We start from the raw sequence: 22,836 nt of genomic DNA on the forward strand, positions 1-22,836 counted from the left end.
GTGTAAAGGGAAAGTGTTGGTTTCCCAGCTGAGCCCGTCGCTATCCCGGAGCAGAGATTAATAGGGATGTGAATCATTTTTTGACGATTTAAAATATCGTCCGATGTTTTTTAAATCGTCAAAAATCGTTAAAGAGTGCGATACAATAGAAATTCCCCCGATTTATTGTGAAAAATTGTTAATCGGGTTTGTGTCCACTAACGGGAGTTATTTGGGGGGGGGGGGGCGGGAAAACCGGCACACCAAAACAAGCCCTAAACCCACCCCGACCCTTTAAAACTAATCCCTTACCTTCCCCTACCCTCCCAAACCCCCCCCCAAAACATTTTAAAATCACCTGGTGGTCCAGTGGAAGCCCCGGGACTGATCGCCCACTCTCAGGCCATCGGCTGCCACTAATAAAAATGGTAGGGATGTGCAGAGGGACGTCATACATTACATTCGTGATTCGGATTCGTCGTGGAGCAAATGTGTTGCATTCGGCCGTATGGCGCCCCGATGCGTTAATACGGCGAGTTATATTCGTGTCCCAGCTAAAATTAAAATTAACTACAACCCCCCACCCTCCTGACCCCCCCAAGACTTACCAAAACTCCCTGGTGGTCCAGCGGGGAGTCCAGAAGCCATCCCCTGCACTCTCACACCCTCGTTTGCCGGTTTCATCATGGCGCCGATAGCCTGTGTCACAAGGGCTACCGGTGCCATTGGTCAGCCCCTGTCACATGGTCACTGGTGCCATCTTGTGCTCCTACCATGTGACAGGGGCTGACCAATGGCACTGGTACCCCCGTGACATAGTATGGGCAAAGGCTATCGGCACCATTTTGAGTCCTGGCATCGGACGGCCGACGTGCAGGTCGCTCCGGGACCCCCGTTGGACCCCCAGGGACTTTTGGCCAGCTTGGGAGGGCCTCCTGACCCCCACAAGACTTGCCAAAAGTCCAGCGGGGGTCCGGGAGCGACCTCCTGCACGCTGGCCGTCCGATTCCAGGACTCAAAATGGTGCCGATCGCCTTTGCCCTCACTATGTCACAGGTACCAACGGTCGGCCCCTGTGACATAGTGAGGGCAAAGGCGATCGGCGCCATTTTGAGTATTGGCATTGGACGGCCGGCGTGCAGGAGGTCGGTCCCGGACCCCCGCTGGACTTTTGGCAAGTCTTGTAGGGGTCAGGAGGCCCCCCAAGCTGGCCAAAGGTCCCTGTGGGTCCAACGGGGGTCCCGGAGCGACCTCCTGCACGCCGGCCGTTCGATGCCAGGACTCAAAATGGCGCCGATAGCCTTTGCCCATACTATGTCACAGGGGCTACCGGTGCCATTGGTCAGCCCCTGTCACATGGTAGGAGCACAAGATGGCGCCGATGGCCATGTGACAGGGGCTGACCAATGGCACCGGTAGCCCCTTTGACAAAGGCTATCAGCGCCATGATGAAACCAGCACTGAGGGTGTGAGTGCAGGGGAAAGTTCCCGGCCCCCCCCCCCGCTGGACCACCAGGGAGTTTTGGTAAGTCTTAAGGGGGGGGTACAGGAGGGTTTGTTTAAATTTTTATTTAGGTGGCCAAATAAAACAGAAATCTGTTAAATACGTGGGGAGTCGCAATGCATTTCGCCTCCCCACGTATTTAACAGATAGGACAAAATACGTTGCAGATCACAAATACGTGGAAAACGGATGCACACCCCTAAAAAATGGTGCATATGGCCCGATAAAAAAAACCCACCCCAACCCTTTAAAACTGGCCTCTTAGCCTCCCCCACCCTCCCCCAAAACATTTAAAATTACCTGGTGGTCCAGTGGGGGCGCCGGGAGTGATCTCCCGCTCTCAGGCCGTCGGCTGCCACTAATAAAAATGGTGCCGATGGCCATTTGCCCTTACCATGTGACAGGGTATCCGTGCCATTGGCCGGCCCCTGTCACATGGTAAGAGCACTGGATGGCACCGGCCAATCGGGCCGGATGATAAAAATTATAAGATTTGAATCGGAACTGGAACCGAACCAATTCCGGTTCCGATTCACATCTCTAGAGATTAATATCTCAGTATGCTGTCCTGATGTAGACATTGCCGGGGCTTAGCCCTATTGACGGAGTGAGTGGAGGAGACCTGCTGTCATCTGGGGAAGTTGCACTGTCCCGCCGGATCCTAGACCACCCCCTGATTTCCTTAACTTGACCCAATATCTTGAAAATTCAGAATTGGAAGTAATAGATAGAGCTGTTTTATTTGTATCATGTTATTCTGAACAAGATTTTGCCTTTATAATGAAGGCATACTTTAAAAATTTAAATGCTTTATTTCATGGGCAAATTATTCGATTGTATCCGGATCTAGCAAGATCCACACAGTTGGGACGAAAAGAGTTCTTATCATTAAAATCTGAAGTAATTGCAATTGGGGCGAAATTTCAACTTCGCTACCCATGTCATTGAATTGTAAAGATATCTAATAATAATTCCTTTGTTTTCTTTATTCCTGAACACCTGAAACAGTTCCCTAGCAAGTAGAAGGCAGGATACTGCCATAGATTAATATCTAGAAGAATATTATAGCTGTGTCAGTTTTCGCCTATCTTTGTTTCTTTAAGAATTATTATTGGTAATCTCCTTAAGTACTAGAAAGTACTCTCCAAATTTTTCTTTTTGAGGTTAAAGAGTGATAGTAAGGGGGCATGGTTAAAATGTACTCCTTATGTTTATTGATTTTGAATATATTACCTTAAAAGAAATTCTTGTCACTGCTTCAACCATGTTTCACACAAAGTGTATTCTTTGTTTAATCATTGTAAAAATTGATAAATAAAAAATAAGAAAAAATAAATGCATTTTTTTTCTATTATATAATGAATGGTAGTTCTCACCAGTCATGATTTTTTATATATATATTTTATTTACTAAAATTAGATAAAATATATAAAATTACAAATGGGGCATCTCAGACATTTTTTATTTCTGAAAACAACATATTTATTTATGTATTTGTTTTATTACTGATGCATGTATAAATACTAGTATACATAATTCCCTGTAATGCTAGGTTTGTACCCTAATGGGAAAATCTTGGAACTTGCAGTTGTACCCACAGGATTGCAAGCTTAGGGGATTATTTTGTAAGGCTTATCGCATGCGATAGCAAGAGGGGGGATGGAGTCGGAGCAGTGAGGGGAGGAGTCGGGGCAATGAGGAGGCAGACTCGGCACTGCCTTTGCTGGCGGCGAAAAGGTAAGCCATGTTATTGCCACCAGTAGCGCACCCAATAGCGCCACCTTTCATGGTGGCGCTATTGGGTGCGAAAGCCGGCAGCGATAACACCGTGGTGGTGCAATGGCTGCCGGATTTCACAAGCTCGCCCCCCCCCCCTTTGCCCCTCCTCCCCCCATTACTGCTGGATTCACCATTCTGTGCGAGAATTTCTGTGCGAGACCTTATTTTGAAAGAGAAATCTTGCAAAGGAGGAGGGCATTTGGAAGATTCCGGTGACCTCAGACAGTGGACACAAAGTACCTATGTACATTTGCAACTGTGTACCCATAGGAAGTATACATGGGGGCTTTAAAAATAAACACCCCATGCATAGCTCCCTGCCCCTTCCTTCTTCCATTCCAATTCTGCCTTTTTTTTTTTTTGCCATCAGGACCAAGTACTTGTGTTATGACCAGTGTGGGCATTTTTTACGTGCAGAAGGGATGGGCATTTCTCAATGGGGTCTCTTACATGGGTAAGCTGCTGTTTATCCATATAAAAAAAATTTGAAAATTGCCCTCCCTATGAATTATTATACATCCCATAGGGATGTGCATTCATTGAAAATGAAATAGGCAATGTCAATCAATGACACTGTCTATTTTGTTTCTTTTCATTTGAAAATCCTGAAATGATGGTTTGTTTCATTTTTTACTTTTCTGATAGTGTACACTAGCTACTAAATTAGGGAAAAATGAAAAAAAAATGTTTTTTTTAGTTCCATAATAGAGTACACTAACCATGAAATTAGGAAATAATGAAAAAAAAAATCCAAACGAACCATTTAAAAAATGAAATCAAGCAAAAAAAACTGCATGGAACAAAAACAACACAAAAAAGGAAATCCTGCACACCCTTACAGCCCAATAACTTCTGCACAGTCAGACCTTTGGCTGCCCTTTTTGAACCTACTGTACTAAAGCAACAGAGGACAAAACTCCTTTCATTGTATTCTATGAATGCTCTTTATAGCAGATTGTGAGATTAGATAGCAACAACTCCATTTATTGTTCCCTCAGTTAAACGCTGTGGTGCTATTCACCTTCAGAGCACCCATGCAATTACTTATTCAATATGCCTCCAGATCTCTTCTTCACTTGTAACAAAATTACTTTCTGATGTGCATTCTCAGCAGCTGCTCCTCTGATCCTGCTAGCTCCCAAAAAAATCCCCCTCTTTTTATCCTTCCCACCGCCCCTCCCACATATTGTCACTCTCCGTCCTGCTCTATTCTTTTAGGAGTCTTGCTCGTTGCAAACTGTCAGCAATGATCCTATCCTATTCTATCCTAGCCCCCCCCCCCCCGCCAACTTAATTCTGCAAGGTAAGGGGGGAGGCTGCTCCCCTTATGCACTCTCTGTATCCTCTTAACCTCTTAGGATGTAACAGCTGAGCCCATCTTTCCCTCAATAAGCTGCTGCAGGGCTGGATCAGCAGCCTCTGATGAGATCGGTGCAGCGATTGGCACAGAGACAAGGGGGATCGGCGTGGAAAGAGTTGAGGCTCTTGACCTTGGCTAACCCATGACCGAACCTCAGTTCCCTTCTCTTACTTTTCAGTCCAATCACTTTTAGTTGGGAGAAATTTTTGCTGCAGTGACTTGATTCCACGTTTTGCTGCTGCTGCTGCTGCTGCTGTTGGTGAAGGCTTACTGCAAAATCAAAGGGCAGTAGTACTAGTGTAGTCTTGTCGAGAGAGAGCCTCAGTGGCTAGCACGGTAGGGGACGAGACTCTGCTGCTCAGCATATCCCATTTATTTTTATTTTCCCTGTGGTCAGAATGAATCTGAGCAAGTGCAGTGGAAAAACTAGAGAGAGAGAGAGTATACGTGAGTGCGTGTGTGTGTAAGAGATGTAGCGTATGTGTCTGCTCGTGTTTATGTGAAAGAGAGGGAGATAGCGCATGTCTCATCTCTCAGTGCAGCCACTAGACGCTCCCACTACCATCAACTCCACCATCTTGCATGTGCAACATTTCCAGCCGGACAGAACCTCTCCCAGGGCTAGGGAGACTGCGGGAAAAACCATGGTCAGGATGGATTGCTAAAATCAGATCTCCCTTTTCTTGTTTTAGTGCCCTTGCCCTCAATGCCTCTCAGCAGCATCTAAGAGAGAGAACGAGAAAAAACAAAACAAAACAGAAGATGAGGATTTTTTGCAGGCAGATTGTCTTGTTATTTTCTGGCTTTTGGGGACTAGCAATGGGAGCTTTTCCTAGCAGTGTGCAAATAGGTAAGCAGTAGTTTTTACGTGTGCTTGTGCCTGAAGTATAAAATGGGGGGGGGAGAGGGAAAAGTGTATGACTGGAATGTTAGAATTAAAAATATTTGTAATCCCCATATATATATATAAAAAAAAACCTTGTTGGCAAGAATTGAAATTCAGTACCTAGGAAAGCTCGATGTGTCTGGCTTCTGTCAGGATAAGTTGAAGAATTGCACTGTCCTGTAGTATTTGCCGCAGTTTAGCCATTACCCTCTCCTGTTTTGTGGACAGATGTCAAGTTAGGAGATTTCTGCTTTGCCACCGGCCGCTGCGGTAACGATGCTACCACGGAGATTACTGGTGTGGGATGCTACGAGCTTTCTTTCTATTCACTGTTGAGCTAGGCTGAAAGTTGTAATGTAGATTTTCCTCTTTTGCTGGAGCCATTTGATAGTGTGTGTGGGGGGGGAGTCGTCGTCCCCCCCCCCCCCCCCTTACTAATGCTTGGGTTATTATTTTATGTTTGCGTTGCCTTGCGGGATGCGGCTCCTTGAATCCCTTCCAGCTCAGCCCGGCGCTGCATCGTTTATCATGCAGGAGTCCCAAAGAGGCTGCTAATGAGATTCCGAGCGCGAGCTGACTCTGCCTTCCGTGGGTAATGGAGGGGGCTACGGCTGCTACTCAGGGCTGGGGCTGAGAAAGTTCCTTTAATCCTCTCTGCACGCTCCCCTCTTTCGCCAGATAGATAGATAGATAGATAGAAAGAGCTGGCGCGCCTCATAACCCTTCTGCATCTGATCCCGGCTGGCGAATTTAACATTGCGCTCAGTACCCATGGATCAAATCTTTCTAAAGGTCACCGTGTTCCCTAACACACACTGGGAAGTGGGGGGAGTAAAACTTAAAAACAGTACAATATAGCAAGCACCTTGTCACAGAAAGCGGGCAGTGGAGAAGGAGATTATTTAATAGGAAACTGATCTACTGACAGATACTGGACCTTGCCAGCCAGTTGAGTTTATAGTTGCAGCAGATTAAAGGGAGAGGTGGGTGCATATACTGTAATGTTGTTGCTTTTTTTGTAGTATTAAAGGAGCGAATGCCTTTTTCATTCTGTTTCTATTTTGTAGGTGGGCTCTTCATCAGAAATACAGATCAGGAATATACTGCTTTCCGGTTAGCAATTTTTCTTCATAACACCAGCCCCAATGCATCTGAAGCACCTTTTAATTTGGTTCCTCATGTGGACAACATTGAAACAGCCAACAGCTTTGCTGTAACAAATGCCTGTAAGTAAATGTGCACCTTGATCTCAAGAAGTTCTGAATTAATTACAGCCAAACTGAGATGAAAAATAAAATCAGTGTAGGTGGTCTGAGAGAAATGAACCCGGGATGAATAGTTGTTAGCTTCAGCCCTGGACAAATCCACTTGCTTTTGTGTGCTGACTGAATGTGACAAGTACTTGGCCATGTACTGCTAAGAAACCGACTTCAGCCCATCTGACAGATAATTTGGGACGTGAAACCCGTAAAGTTTCTTTCGATCCATGAGCAGTGCACATGAGGTTTCATATTTTTCACCTGATATTATGCACGCTACTTTTTTATGTTATCTGTGAAGATAAGTGCTTTGTAGGTACAGTCATGGTAAGAAAGGGTGCACTGAAGCAGTGATGTGTAGAACAGTATATAGAAAAAAAAACGGACACTGCAGTTGATCTGATGATGTCACTGGAGGCTGCCCTGCTCTTACATTCTGGGTTGTAAATGTCTCCTATCATCACATAATGCATACATCCAGTAAGACCTGTCTGCATGCATCCATACATGGGTGCCAAATCGAGTTAGTATCTGATGTACTCGGTTTCACCAAACACCCCAACTGGAACAATTACTCCATGCAGCGATATTTAAAAGGTTGTCCTTTCCAGATGTCATGATACAGCATTTTCACCAAAGACTAAGCTCCCATTTCTTTAATTTAAAGTCTTTGTTTAGTGCCAGATACTAAAAAAAAAAAAACAACCCTAAATACTTATAACAGCAGTTGTTTTAAGATTTCTTTAATCTCAAATAAAGCTTGAATTTGTGGGGCTTAATGCACGAACGTGGAAAAGGTTGCATTTGCATTTTTATTTGCCTAAATCATTTAACAGGCCTCAGATGATGCCCAGTATTCACTTTATGTGTCAGGAATGATTTATTTATATAGCAGCTAAGCAGTTATTGCATAAGTAGAGATTTTGAAATCCCAGACTGGTTTTTATCTCATTACATATTTCTGATGCATTTGCAGTAGATTCTGTTTTCTATGTTTTGGCTCAAGTTTCAGAGTTCTAGTTTCATTCCAGAGCACCAAATGGAATTAAGAATGTTGAATATTTTGTGCAGGCAATTCTAATATGAAACCCTTTTCAGGTATATCTACACACATTTTATTAAAGAAAGCAGTGGATTGCTTTTACTGGTTGCTTTCTCAAATAGCCCCTTTAAAATTATGTTATGTTTTAGTTTCATTTCACCATAGGGAAAAGAAATCAATGGATCATTTGGAGGTTGCAAAATGAACTATATTTTCATTAGTCTGTGATTTTTTTTTTTTTTTGCTAAGTGTTAAACATTTCTGCTATATCATTTCACACTGAATTTATAAAGAAATGAACAAGAATTCAGTTATCCAGGAAAAGCCAGTACCAGAAGATTAATTTGATATAATGTTTTCTGTTTCATGAGTCTTAATTCTTCATTGAATCCATTGATTGGTGGTGAACCAATGCTAGATTAGGTAAAAGCAGGAAGTAATTGTAAATGTTTTTCATAATGTCGGGCGACCTGCCCTTGAGTAGAATCTGTCCAGGTATGGTTCATTAGAAAACATGACTTTTCTGTAGGCATCAGCTTTTCCTATTCTCAGATTATCGTGCACTCAAAATTGGCACTGTGAGATTAATTAATTTTCAATAAATTAATTAATTTTCAACAGAAGGCTTTCAGCTTTGTAATGAAAATTGTAACTGCAAAGAGTATCACCAATAATACATTGGGAATAATATTAAGACAGTGAGTCACCAAAGTTTTGCTCTAGTGCCAAAATTGCTCCAGATATAATGCTATCCCATCATTTTCAGCAGGAAAGACCCTGGGGGCAAAACTGCAGCAATGTTTCTACTGGAGCAAAACTTTAAATGCATCCTCCCCAGAAAAAGAATTCACCTATTGGGTGCGGTGTTTGAAAGACATAAAATATGTTGAATTAAAGCATTTCTGATTGAATAGAAGATCAATCTAGTGAGCAAATGGAAAGTGACAGTTTTGTTGCATTGGTTTACAATTGGCTTCACCTTAAGTACTTTATACCACAGGCCACAGACATGTGCCATAGACACTTTCAAACATAGAACTGAGGGGTTTTCTTCCTTTTCTAGGTATGGGAAAAATTGCTAATGAAGTAATCTAGCTGATAACCTAATAACAAAGAACTTATCTTGTTTTGACGCTCTTTAATTATGTTTGTCAACAGTGTACCTGCAATCTTTCTTTCTTCTAATTCCAGAAACAAAATCATTTTTGTAAGAATACATTTTCCATAAAACTTTATTTTGCCAAAAAAAAGTGATTCAGAATTGCGATTTACCTGTAAGATCATTGTCTAAAATGCTATTAAAAGATATACTAGCTATTTTGTGATAGACCATGAGCTGATGAATGAATGAACATATTGTGTGTCCCTCAAGCTACATCACAGCAAGAATCCTGCAAAAATCAATTGTCTTGTAGCTGGAGGACATTGGCAGCCGTGTGGTTGAATCTGCTTGTCTCCCAAAGCACAGATCTATGCAATTTTCTAGTTATCTCAACACAAAAAGTCAGCACTTAGAGAAGTATTAGCCTATTCCTGAACATGCATCAGGAAAATCATGGGTAAGACTAGTGTCTGTCTGTGAACCTGATTATTTCATAGAGGGAAAAAATGTACTTAAAAGCACATTAGCTACAATGCGATAGATGATCTTTGAGCTTCTGAACTGCAATTAATATTCATGGCAGGTCAGCCACGGAGATCATAAATGTGACCAGGTATCTTTATTTCCATTTTTAGTTCACTGCAGAGGTTACTAGTAATACTGCAGCATCTGGTCCTTTAGGGAGAATGATATTTTGCAAATCCTGTAGGTTGTGTGCACAAGGCTCCACCAGAAGAGGTGTGTTTAACATGGCAAAAAAAAAAAAAAATTATAGTTTTTCACCTGCAGTTATACTACTGTGACCACTTCAGGAAATTTTTAAGCCATGTGCCAATTTTTACCTGAGTGTGTGTGCTGTGCGCTCAGATTTTGTTTTGTTTTAATATTTAACAATTTTGACATTTCAAGTTACAGTGCAGACATTGCTGTGAAGCAGGTCATTCTAGCAGATTGATTCAGCTGTGGTTCAATAAAATTGACTAGTGTCCGTTTCTTTAAGCCTAGTTTATTTTTTGTACTGTAAAAAAAAAAAGTGTTCAGAGGTGACATTCTGCTGAGCTGGAGCATGGGATTTTTTTTTAGCATGTCTTTAAAAAAATGTAAATGAAGTTTAAACTAAAAAATACTTTGCTGAGATTATTTTTACTGATAGAGCCATTTGGGGCATAATTTTCAAACACATCCCCATGTGCAAAACATTGCTTTACATTGCTTTATAAAATTGTTCAGGTAAACGTTTGCACACACGTATGTCAGGTTGGCACCTACGTTTATCCAGACTGAGTGGAGGGGGAGGAGGATAGGGGCTGAGGCAGAATTTTCACTTCTCTGCATACTTTTCAATTTCATAAAATATCAGCATGTAAGTTTACAAGCAAATGTATGCACTCATATAGCAGATATAATGTCTGTGAGTACGTTTGGTGGGATCATTTTGAAAGCAAACTTACATGCAGATATTCCCTTTGAAATCTAATATAACTGAGGCATATACATGGCATGTAAGTTAGCCACGAGGTTAACAAAATCACCTTCCTTAAGGGTGTGAGAAAACATTTTGCATTACAAAGATTTCATACTTTAAATATGGAATGAAAAGGTCAAAATCTTGGGATGCATTTATGAATGGTACCTTTAAAAAAAACAAACCAAACAAACACAATTTTGCTTTCTAATTAATACAAACTTGAATGCAATATGCAGTGAGAGCATGGCCCTGGCATTGAAAATGAGAAGCAACCTATTCCCTGGAGATAAAATTCCACTGTCGTGTGTGCTACATTAAGAAATGAAGTAGAGGGCTGGGAGAAAGCTCCTGCAGCCTAAGCAGAAAAATCATCTTTCCTTTTTCTCATCTCACAAATAGGATTGCAAAGTCACATTTAAATATTTTAATCTAAGGTACATGATGTACGCATCCCACATGTTGTATAAAATCATATTTTGTACATTGCACCTGTGCTGGACTTGAATAGTACCAGATGGAAGTCTCTATTTGTTCCATTCAGCAAATCAGTCTAATTATCTTAAGGCTAGAACTGTTAGTTTGCAGTTCTAAGACCTTTTGTTAACTAGGCTTTGGAGATATTTTGAAATAAACATTTATTTAAGGTTATTAGCTAGAATCAATATTATTGTTATTCTTGCAACGTTGCTTGAAAGCAAGCTCTTGCCCCTTTGCTGCATGGTCATGGGTTCATGGGTATGGGGAGTGAATTGATCACGTAAGCTTGGGGCTTAGTCATAGAATTGCTTGATCACAGTATCACTGAGGTATATGGTACTGGAGATTTGTGGGACATCCAGAGTTCTTTTAATATTCTTCCTAGAACAAAACATGATGTTCTTTCAGTCATCAGGCCCTTCACTTTAAAAAGAGTTATTAAAAAAGGAAGCATTTATTGAATGTATCAAGTTCATCTTTTTGTATGTCCTTCCCTAAACTCCAGTACTTATTATCACAGGGAATAAGCAGGGCTTTCTGTTGTCAGAAAGGAATGTTCTTCGTGCTAAAATTCTTGTCTCCATGCTGAATTTTGTGAATGACTGAGAGGCACAACAGGTGTTACAGTTTTGATATAGGGAGATTTTGGATTGCCTAAGAAAAAAATATGTTCAGCCTGCTCTATTAGGCTGATAAAAGCCAAGTCTCTGATGGGTTGAACCACTGTTATGTGTCATAGCAGAATGTCACTTTCTGGCTGGCCTGGAACCATAGTCTCTGGAGCATCATGAAAGTAATAAAGCCTGTGGTAGATGGATCTTATCAGTAGGGTGAACTCTTGCAAAGGTTTCTCAAGGTGCTTTCTTTTCCGGATGCTTGCCTTAAAAAACAAAGATTGTTGTACAAGATGCTTATCTATAGATCTACTGAATTTGATTTTAAGCATGGCTAAAGATATGTAATGTATTATATTTGAACTTTTGACTGCCAGAAAAGCTCCCAAAAATTGACTGCATTATGGGAAGTACCCTTAAGGTTCTGTCCACACTGTTGCTCAATTATTATTAGCATGGTACACAGATTACTCATGCAACTGTCATTTTATGCAGTTTATCTCACAGAATTTCTTGAGGTCAGTAATACATGATAAAACCATTACATTGAACTGTTTTGTTTTTTTTAAACATTAGTAACACTGATCTATTTTTTTTAGATTCGTTATAGAATGCTTAAGACAGAGAGTTCAGTAGCTGTCCCTCAGAATGATGAAATATGCCTCAGGATTAATTTAGAATGGTTAAAATTAGCAACAGCTATATTGGAAAAATACTTAGCCAAACCCCTCCTTCCTCCCACTAAAAAGTCATCTATTCAATTTCTAACTCCTAATGAGATGTTTATTCTTGAAAGGAAAGAAGAGCCACTGAGGAGTTTGTGAACAGGTTGTAGAGAAGAGTACTTTTTATTCCAAAGTATTTACCAGTTTACAATATAATTTATCTGACATGAAGGTTAATACTGGATTTCTAACATATCTTTTCAAGCTGACTTAGGATGACAGTTTAACTTTGGGGCTTGAACATGGATTTGGATCACACATCCCATCGTTTACTGTCTGACCTTGAGCAGTCACCTAGGGTGGATTTTCGAAAGGTTTTATTGGCTAATATTGGGAGTTACCTGTTTAAACCTCTGCTTTAAAAAAAAAAAAATTCCCCACTAACTGGCTACATTTAACCACCAAAATCCAGAAGTGGCCAAACTTATCTGGTCAAAAAAAAGTGCAGCTCCAGAAATATTCATGAAGGTGAGCTTATGACTTAAGCCTATTAGCACTAACTGGTTAAGTTTAGGCGGGCAACCCTAGCTGCAAAAATAGCAGTTCTAAATCTTGCCGGTCAAATTTTTAGAGGATAAATTCAGACAAATTTTCAGCTGACAATTTTCCTGAGGATAACCAGCTAAAATCAGCTAGTTGTGGTATTCGCTCAGCTGCTTTTGGAAAATGGACACTTTAACCCATCTCCATGCTGTCAATAGTTTTCGTCCTAACATCTTTGTGGTGCACTGTGTGCTTACATTCAAAATAATTTGCAGTTCCGACTCCACGTTACGGGTGGACATGCTTTTGTCTGTCATTCTGTTAAATGCGTCGGAATTGAGGGGTAGGGGGAAGACAGGTGTTGGACTGAATATGGGGGTTTGTTTATATGCTCCTCTACTCAGGATGGTAGAGAGCTAAAGAGGAAGACAATACAAACTACCTTGGAAAAAGTGAGATATCCTAGAAATGGTCAAGCTTTTTTTTACAGCACACAGCTAGGATATCATCTTAGCAAACACCCAGAATAAATGGGAAGTCTAGATGGACCAATTGATCTTTCTCTTCCATCATTTATTATGGTACTATGTTGCTATTCAAGAATATTAAAAATTGGCTGTTAATTTTAATTTACTTTCCTGATTGGTGCTCTTGTGGTATTTTCATTAGACAATACTGTTTTTCTTAACAATTTATGCAACACTGAATGAAACACTACATTATGTAGCAAGTATGTTGTATAACTTTGACATTCAAGATTTTAACTATTGTGATAAAAAAAAAAAGTATATTGTTCTTTTCTCAGATGGCAAGTAGTTTAATTTTGGCTGATTTATTCCTATATCACAGTATCAATTGTCATCAACATGCCTTGCATTAAAAATACCATGGGGCATTTTTGGAGGGTGGGGTAGGGATACTAATGAATAGTGGGCTGAATTTTCAAAGACTTAGGGGGGTCATTCTCTAACGCTATCGTGATAGCTAGCTTGAGGCAGAGTCGCGGCGGAGTCGGCCCCGGAAGAGGAGGAGTCGGGGCGGCACTGGGGCTGACGCTGCGGACACATCGCTGGCGGCGAAAGGTAAAATTCCTTATCGCCGCCAGTTTCGTGCCAAATAACTACACCTTTTATGGTGTAGTTATTCGGCGCAAAAGCCGGCAGCGATCGCACCGCGGAGGTGCGATCGCTGCCGGCTATTGCAGGACCGCCCCCCCATTACTGTCGGATTCTCTAAGGTTGCAGACCTTAGAGAGTCCAGGCCTTAAACAGGAGTTGTGCATATAGAGGAGGAGGAATAGCCTAGTGGTTAGAGCAGTGGACTATGAACCAGAAGACCAGGGTTCAAGTCCTGCTGTCACTCCTTGTGACCTTGGGCAAGTCACTTTACCCTACATTGCCTCGGGTACAAAACTTAGATTGTAAGCCCTCTGGGGATAGAGAAATACCTACAGTACCTGAGTGTAAACCGGTGTGATATCTCAATTGAGATGAATGTCGGTATATAAAAATAATAAATAAATAAATAAATAAATATATGTGTTTAAGTAAACTTTTTGTGTGGTCAGCGAATCTTAGGAAGGGTGGAAGTATGCATGCATAAAAGTATTCACATACAAAGGGGGCATTACAAGGGCTTGAAGGGGGAAGGCACACATTTAGGTATTTTATAAATGAGTACACATATATGTCATCAAACATGCATCCATGATTTTACACCTGCTATTCAAGTCATGGAAATTAAATCTGACTTTTCTTTTGTCTGCCATTTTTGGGTGGGGGATACAGAGGAGGGTGGAAAAGGGTGTGGGTGAATGAGGGAAGGTCTGGATCAACTAATGTGCTTGGAATTACACACACAAGTATTTTCATAAGCGAGATACATGCTTCTGCACATAAACTGAACGCTATTATGTGCATGCTACAATTAATTAGCATGCAAAATATAGACACATACTTTTATAAAATAGGTCTATAAACTATGTGGATCCCTACATTAAAAAAAACTGTGTGTATACTGAAACACGCAAGTATATTTTTGGGATGGTGATACGCAGCAATCTATAAACTGTGTGGCTCCCACTGCATAGTTTATAAACTACAGGCATAACTTATTTGTTTATTTATTTATTTATGCGTACCTACTTATGCATATAAGTGCTGAGTTATGCGCATTATTGAAAATTGTCCTTAGTGGAGTAATTATTCAAAGCTGACTGTGTAGGTAACTTTTAGTCGGTTAGAACTTATCCGGCTAAATTACGATGTATATTCAGTGGCATGGCGAAACCACTGAATATACGCATATATATGCGAACTTCACCGGATAAGTCTACCCGGCTAAGCTTAGACCTGCTCCATGGGGCGTCTAAACTTACAGATATACTTATGTGGCTAACTCCGAATATTGGTGCATGTAGAAGTTATACAGCTAACTTGCTCTCCCGATCCGCCTAGTAAACGCCTACTTTTTGTGTGTATAGGGGACTTATATGGCTAAGCGGTGGCCACTGAACATAGGCACATATTCAGCGGCTGCTACTTAGCTGCATAAGCCCCGCTTATCTGTCTAAATAGTGCTGAATGCGCTTTGAATATCGGGTCCAGTATGTATAATTGTCATGCTAATGAAAAAGTCGGAATACAGTACTGATAATGTGGCAGATCGTGTCCCATTACTAACACGATTCGAAACAAAATAATGGTAGCAATGACATTAGCACAATCAAGAACGGGCTTTCTGAACTTTGCTGTGTTGAATATCAGTTTGCTTGGGTGCTGTATATTTATGAAGAAAAAAAAAAAGGTTGGTGAGTTGTGTTGTAATTATATGGCAGTTTTTCATCAGAACTAATGCAGCCTGCAGACAACAAGTAATATTGATCTTGTATGTGGCACTAAGAAAGCAATACACCACAATTTACTGCACCCCCCTTGGTGTTTGTACAGTATTTTTCTGTCACAGACTATTTTAAGGCTCCCATTGCCCAGCAGTTTAAACTGCTGCTCCTTTTACTATAGTCTTTGCAGGTTGCAATGCCCTTTTATTGGACCAATAAAGATTTTGTACATCATGAGATTTTGAGATCACGGTGGTCTCAAACTGAGTTGCCATCTGAAGAACATAAGACATTGCCATCCTGGTCTCAGAGGCTCATGTGGTGGTCCAGTAATGGGCAATACAAACTGTTAGGACTGCAGTTCACTCCAGAACCAGCACCACTTCTAAATTCTGCACTTTTTTCATTGTGAATTGAATTTGCAGCACTTGAACTTGTATGCAGCTGTCAAACATACTCAAGTGTGTAAACTGTAGGTCGACATAAAAGCTGAAAGGGCCTGCAGCAGTGAGGAAGTTCAGCAAATTAGCTTGCAAAGGGATTTTAGGACTGTACATATTATCAAGATCTTGACGTGTTTGGAACATCCTCATCCTTGCTTTAAACTTTACCCAATAAATTTAAGGCATTCTGAGTTAACTTTCTTGCAGGTTGATAAACTAGTTCACAATTTTTTTTTTTAAACTCACACACCCTTAATTATAAAATAGATCTCAGTATTTATGTCAAAAAATCGCTAAGCTTGGAGGAAATATTTTTTTGAACAGGGTGCTAGTGTTGTTTGGTAGAAACATTTGTATGCTGTAGGACATTACTCATTCTGTGAATTACTTTTACTGAAGGGGAAGATGGGGCCAGGTCTCCCGTTGTCCAAAATATTATGGGTGCTGGGCTAGGCCCGGTTTTGTGCCTGTGGTAGAGGGTTAAAGGGTAGAAGGGTTTAATTAGGCCTGAAGAGGAGGGGGGGAGGAAGGGGAGTAGCGAGTGTCTATTGCTCCTCTAGGGTTTGAATGTATGCAGGGAACATCTGGACATGTGATTTGTGGGCCCTGGAGGAGCAAGGGAAAGACGGTGGTATTCAGGGGGCCTCAAGGGAGGGAGAAATAGGATTCTTCTGCCCTTTGTTTTTCTGCGGTGCAAGTGGCACCCCTTAAGCCCGCCCCCTCTGGTTTATTTTGCTCTACGTTTCTGTTGTCGCAGCCTAGGGGGTGTGGAAGATCTGAGCAGGTTGTGTATTGGGCAGGGGCCAGCTGCTTGGCCGGGGGGGGGGGGGGGGCTAGGACCTTTGGCACTGATGGAACTTTTGGGGTACGGTGTGACTGGGGAACAGTTACATCCTTTGTGAGGCTCTTTGCTGGGCTGTGGCGGGGGCTTCATGGGATGGTAGTGGGAGCTGCTAGATGCCTGCAAGCCGGGTGGCCGGGGGGGGGGGGGGTGGCGGCGCATTTTTTCAGGGGCATGGCGAATGCCCACTGGGGCGTTTACGGGTTGTCATTGGTTTCTGAGATATGACCTTGCTCGGGTGCTGATCGTTTATGGTTAATTGTATTCAATAAGAGCTGCAGCCTTTAATTCCCTAGAATCTGTGTCCTGACTTTTATTGGTGGTGATGAGGCTGGCTAAAGTTGAGGATCGTAAAAAGGGCAGGAAGAGGTGAGGCTGCCTGTTCCCGATGCCCATATTATGTAATTCTTGAGAGAACTAGATTAAAAATGGATCAGCTGGTGACCAGAGGCATTAAGCAGTGACCAGACTGCTTTCTGATTGCTTTATGTGAGCTAATAGCGGAGGAGCTTTAGACTGTTTACTGATATCACAATGCATTCTCACTTCCCTAACTGAACCAGCCTGTTTCCCTATGGAAAACTAAGATCAAATAAAACAACAGCAATGTAGCAGGATCGGGGGTACAGGAGAAATATGATCTGGGGGTTACCTGGTACTCTATCTGTGGTGTACATTTAAAGGAAATTGGATGAGTGGTTCAAAACTTATTGGGGTGGGGGAATCAGACAGAAACTGTTTTGGTGATCATATAAGGCCAGTTTACCTATGGGAAAGTAGTAGGATAAAAATAGGACTATTTATTTTCTTCACTTGTTTTTAGCAGACCAATTTTTATTTTATTGTTATGCATTTTTTGTATATATATTTTGTATAATAACAATTCCCCCGATTTATCGTCAAAAAATCGTAAATCGGGAGAGGGGGGAGGGCGGGAAAACCGGCACACCAAAACAACCCTAAAACCTACCCCGACCCTTTAAAACAAATCCCCCACCCTCCCGAACCCCCCCAAAATGTTTTAAATTACCTGGGGTCCAGTGGGGGGTTCCCGGCGCGATCTCCCGCGATCTCCCGCTCTCGGGCCACGGCTCGGGCCAGGTTAGCATTGATATAAAAATGGAGTCTGGTGCAGTATTTTCCTGTAAGTGGAATCCATGAATTAAATAAAGTGAAGCCAATGTACTGAAGTGCGTTAACATCAGCTATTAATGTACATTAATTAGCTCATGTTAATGGCCCATGTTAAGGACATGGAAATGAGTTTAGTATTAATTTACTATCATTAAAATTAGCACAATAATATGGACATTATCTGAAAAATGTAACTGTATCTTCCTGAGGTATAATTAAGATTTTTCATTAATGGATGTACATTTAAGAACATAAGACTTGCCATACTGGGTCAGCAAAAGGTGCATCAAGCCCAGTTTCCTGTTTCTAACATCAGCCAATCCAGATCACAAGAACCTGGCAGGAATTTGCTTTTAACGCGTGTTTTATTTTTCGATGTACTAATAGGTAATGAGCTGCTTTGCATAACTTTGCATCTCATTACTGTTATAAAATGCAGGCAGTAGTGAGCGTCCATAAGCCAATTTACGCTGCTGGGCGTGCACAAGCTTGGAATTAGGTGCACAGATACACACGCCTAGGCTATTTTATAACAAATGCGCAAATGTTATAAAATTGCCCCATTTCTGGGCGTACACCGACACACAAGCGTATATGTGCACTAGCACGTCCATTTTAAAGCATGTCAGTGCCTGGGAAAAAAACAGTTCATTGACTTATAAATGTGTGAGTCTGAACTAAAGAAGAGAACAAACACATATAATGTAGGGAAGAAAAGGACAAACCAACATGTTAGAAAGTAGTTTTGTCATTCATACCAATTACTATTTGAAGAAAACCTGTAAGTCTCTCGGGGGAGAGGAATGATTTTTAATGACATTTCAGATCAAAGGTCCATTTTCTGCATTATATTACCTTTATATTTCTTTGGAGCAAACAAACACTGCTATAATGAGCATAAATATTGCTACAGGAATCAATTTTAATGGCTAGAATACTTTTAATGGCACATTCACATATTTTCTGCCATCAGACTGTATGATCAAGAAAAGCATACCTCACAAACACATACTTACAAAGTAAGATATTAACTCAAATGAATAAAGAAGTGCCACAGTTAATCCCCTAAATACTTTATTGTATAGGTATACAGTTTGTGGATTCCCTTTGTACAGTGTTTCCTCCTTTTCTGCTGCTTGCAGATAATGATGAGAGATCTCCCTGGTCAGGAAGCTGACAGAATTACAATTATTTATTTTAAGGCATCCTTAACTCTACCTTAGAAGCGGAAGTGGAATGGACCAAAAAAAAAAAAATTGTCTAGCATAAACCAGCCTTGGGTAAACTCTGTCTAACATGCAGAACTTTAAGTCTTGCTTCCTCCCATGGTTAGATTATTTAACTCTAACAAACCACTGTGTCACCTGCTGTGAAGTTAATAATGTTAGGCTTTTCCCACCTTCCTGATTCACTTATAAAATGGTGACTTGTGTGGAGAATGGCTCACAGAAATTAATACATACTGGCGGGCAAATTACTGTTCAGGGTTGAAGTGACACAGATACATATGCAAGGTGTACATGATCTTCCTGTTCTTTGTTTCAAGTTTTATGACAAAAATGGATTTTTGTCTTCAAAAGCTTCTGTCTCAATAACACTGTTAAAGGGTCATTTTAAAATGAGTTACACATGTAAATGTAACCTCCTATAATGGTAACTTTTAAACAGCTGTGCAGGCATACATGTACGAGCGTATGCCGGCTCGCACTAATAGATGCGGCTATTTTATAGCATACACATGTATATTAGCGTATGATATAAAATTGGCTGTACAAGCATAAAAGCGTGCACAATTCTATATGGACATGTGCATGTGCACTCAAATGCCAGCTCTACTATTTAAGTGGGGGGATTTTATTAGTGACTTATGTCCACGCAATTACCAGTTTCCCCAGTCTGTTCCCAGTTCGCTCTGGTAAAGGATAAGACTTCCTAACCCCACCCCTAGTTAATGTGTCTCTCTTTTACCCTTTTAGTCCCAATCCTTAAAACCCCGCTAACTAGCCTCACGTTTTTTGTTTCATTACTTATATGCCATCCATAGCAGAAGTAAAGTGGCATACACTTCTGAGTGTAAATACTTACACGCACATTTCATGTTACAGACCTGGACTGCCCATGCCCCGCCCTTTTTTTGCCTATTCCATTTGTGTGCGTACCGGGAGATATGTGCGTACTCAGGAGCTTCTTAAAATCCATGAGGCGTGTGCCGACCCTAGATACTCGTGTATCTTCTGGCTTTGGCACGCATAGGACTTTTAAATTCACGTGTATTGTAGCAATTTTCAAAAGCCATTTACTCAAGTAAATGCTTTTTAAAATAAGGCCCTTAGTCTATATGGAATGGATAATAAAGCAGAGAATATCATAATGCCTCTGTATAGATCTATGGAGTAATTGAACCTTGAGTATTGTGTGCAGTTCTTCTGGTTGCTCATCTCAAAGAAATTAAGGCATAAGTAGAAAAGATACAGAGAAGAGTAATAAAAATAATAAAGGAGATGGAACATCTCTCTTAGGAAGAAAAGATCAAAAAGATTAGGGTGTTTCATCTTGGAGAAGAGACAAGAACCATGACAGAATTTTAAATAAATAAATAAATAAATAAATAAATACATAAATAAATCCTTTATGTGCCATGGGGTGTTCATGCCACTCTTGGTTTCCTGGGATGTTGTTGCCTCTGCTGGCAAGTGCGAATGGATGTGCCTATTGTACAGCATTCGTGCTTATATGCACACATGTTATAAAATCGGCTGTATGCAGATACATGTGCACACAATTTTATATAGACGCGCGCATGTGCACGCAAATGCTGGCTCTGCCATGTAAATGAGGATGATTTTACAATTAGAGATCTGAATCAGAACCGGAATCGGTTCCGATTCCGGTTCCGATTCACATCGTTAATTTTTTTCTGTGCGGCCCGATCGCTATTTTGTTTATCGGCTGCGCCCGAGCTGATAAACAAAAAACCCACCCGACCCTTTAAAACTGATCCCTTAGCTTCCCTCACCCTCCCTCACCCCTGCAAAACTTTTTACAAGAACCTGGTGGTCCAGTGGAAGTCCCAGGAGCGATCTCCCGCTCTCGGGCCGTCGGCTGCCACTAATCAAAATGGCGCCAATGGCCCTTTGCCCTTACCATGTGACAAGGTATCCATGCCATTGGCTGGCCCCTGTCACATGGTAGGAGCACTGGATGGCCCACTCCATTTTTAAAGATGGCGCCGGCCATCCATTACTGATTTTGATTAGTGGCAGCCGACGGCCCAAGAGCGGGAGATCGCTCCCGGGACTCCCACTGGACCACCAGGTACTTGGAAACAGTTTTTTTTTTTTTTTGGGGGGGGGGGTTGGGAGGGTGGGGGAAGCTAAGGGATCAGTTTTAAAGGGTCGGGGTGGGTTTAGGGATTGTTTTGGTGTGCCGTTTTTCCTGCCCTCCCCAAAAATGATAAGAGAACCCCACGAACAATTTTGTGGGGTTTTCCTATCGATTTCGGGGAGCCCCTGATTTCTGACGACTTTGAAAATATTGTACGATATTTTCAATAGTCAAAAGCATGATTCACATCCCTACAAACAATGCATGCTGATGCAATAGCACTTTTCCCCAGTTCATTTCCAGTTTGCCCGGTTAATGAATTGGACTTTCTGTCCCCCCTGTGATGTTAGCATGCCTTTTACCCTTTTAACCCTGCCCCTTAAAATCCCACTGACTTGCCTGGTGTTTTTATTTTAATACTTACTTACACGCAGTCTACAGCAGAAGTAAAGTTACATGGTAGGGGAGCCCGGCACATGCCTGTGTACGTAAATACTTGTGTGCGCATTTCAAGGTGACTTCCCGGAATGCCCATGTCCCGCCCAGGCTCCACCCAGATCACACTTACACCCTGGCCCTTTTTTAAATGTTTAGACTTATGTGCATACTGTGAGATATGCACATACTTGTGTGCTTCCTAAAATCTGTATGGCACACGCCGGGCCAAAATACTACCATATCTCCCGGCTTTGGAGCACATAGGGCTTTTAAAATTCATCTGTAAGCTTGCATTTTACCTTTTGTTTTCTTCCTTATTATTCTTGCATAATAGTGCCTCTCTTGATTTTCATTGTGGTGAAAATGTAATGAGAATTTAATAAATAGTAAATAAAAAAACAATATGTGGAATAGTTGTCCATTATCTATTGATGGGGGCTAGTTTTATAGGGATATGTAGGGATATAGGTATAAAGGCAAACACATGGAAAGTATGAATACTTTCCTTCTCTCAACTTCGCCATGGCCCTTTTCACCATAGATAAGTGGCAAGTGTACCCACTCTGTCAACAGCATACATATCTTTATTTGCAGTAAGGAGGGATACTTTTCAGCAGATCTTTTTATGCATGAGAAGGTTTGAAAATTACCCTGAGAGTTTATTCTCACTTAATTCTTGCAGATAAGCATTTCTGCAATTAACTCAATGTGTGGGAAATACATAGTAGAAAAATCTTCCTTGACTTATCAGTGAGAACAAACTAGTATCTTAATCATTATTTATATTCTGTGCACTCCAGCCCAAATCTTTTTTTTTCCTCCAGAGAGTGACCAGAGCCAAGAACCCATGTAGCAACATCTATAAAAGTTTATATTCGAGAGATATTTTTCAAAAAGAAAAAAAAAATAATTTTGATTTGAAAAAAAAACATTTGAAATGTGCAGGAAGTGTCACCATTGATGATCCATTAACACCCTCTAGACCTACACATCAACAAACTTACAAATAGGGATGTGAATTGGGCTTCTTTAAAAATGGCACGGGCCATCCAGTGCTCCTATCATGTGACAGGGGCCGGCCAATGGCACAGATACCCTGTCACATGGTAAGGGCAAAGGCCATCGGCGCCATTTTTGTT

The 22,836-nt window shown here is 41.2% G+C and overlaps 1 protein-coding gene across 4 annotated transcripts in view; it reads left to right on the top strand.

The window, feature by feature from the left end:
• The first annotated feature begins 4,804 nt into the window (after positions 1–4,804).
• GRIA4 (glutamate ionotropic receptor AMPA type subunit 4) overlaps positions 4,805–22,836 on the top strand; it is a 690,840-nt gene continuing 672,808 nt past the window's right edge. For 3 of the 4 annotated variants that reach the window (XM_029602431.1, XM_029602428.1, XM_029602430.1), the window contains exons 1-2: positions 5,174–5,472; positions 6,576–6,734. In XM_029602431.1, coding sequence (XP_029458291.1) covers positions 5,205–5,472; positions 6,576–6,734 — 427 coding nt within the window. In that variant the 5' untranslated portion in view covers positions 5,174–5,204. Of the gene's footprint in view, positions 4,959–5,173; positions 5,473–6,575; positions 6,735–22,836 lie in introns of those variants that run through there. The other variant, XM_029602429.1, reaches the window with a different exon arrangement.

Source organism: Rhinatrema bivittatum, chromosome 5 (assembly GCF_901001135.1).
Source record: "Rhinatrema bivittatum chromosome 5, aRhiBiv1.1, whole genome shotgun sequence".
Classification (NCBI taxonomy): domain Eukaryota; kingdom Metazoa; phylum Chordata; class Amphibia; order Gymnophiona; family Rhinatrematidae; genus Rhinatrema; species Rhinatrema bivittatum.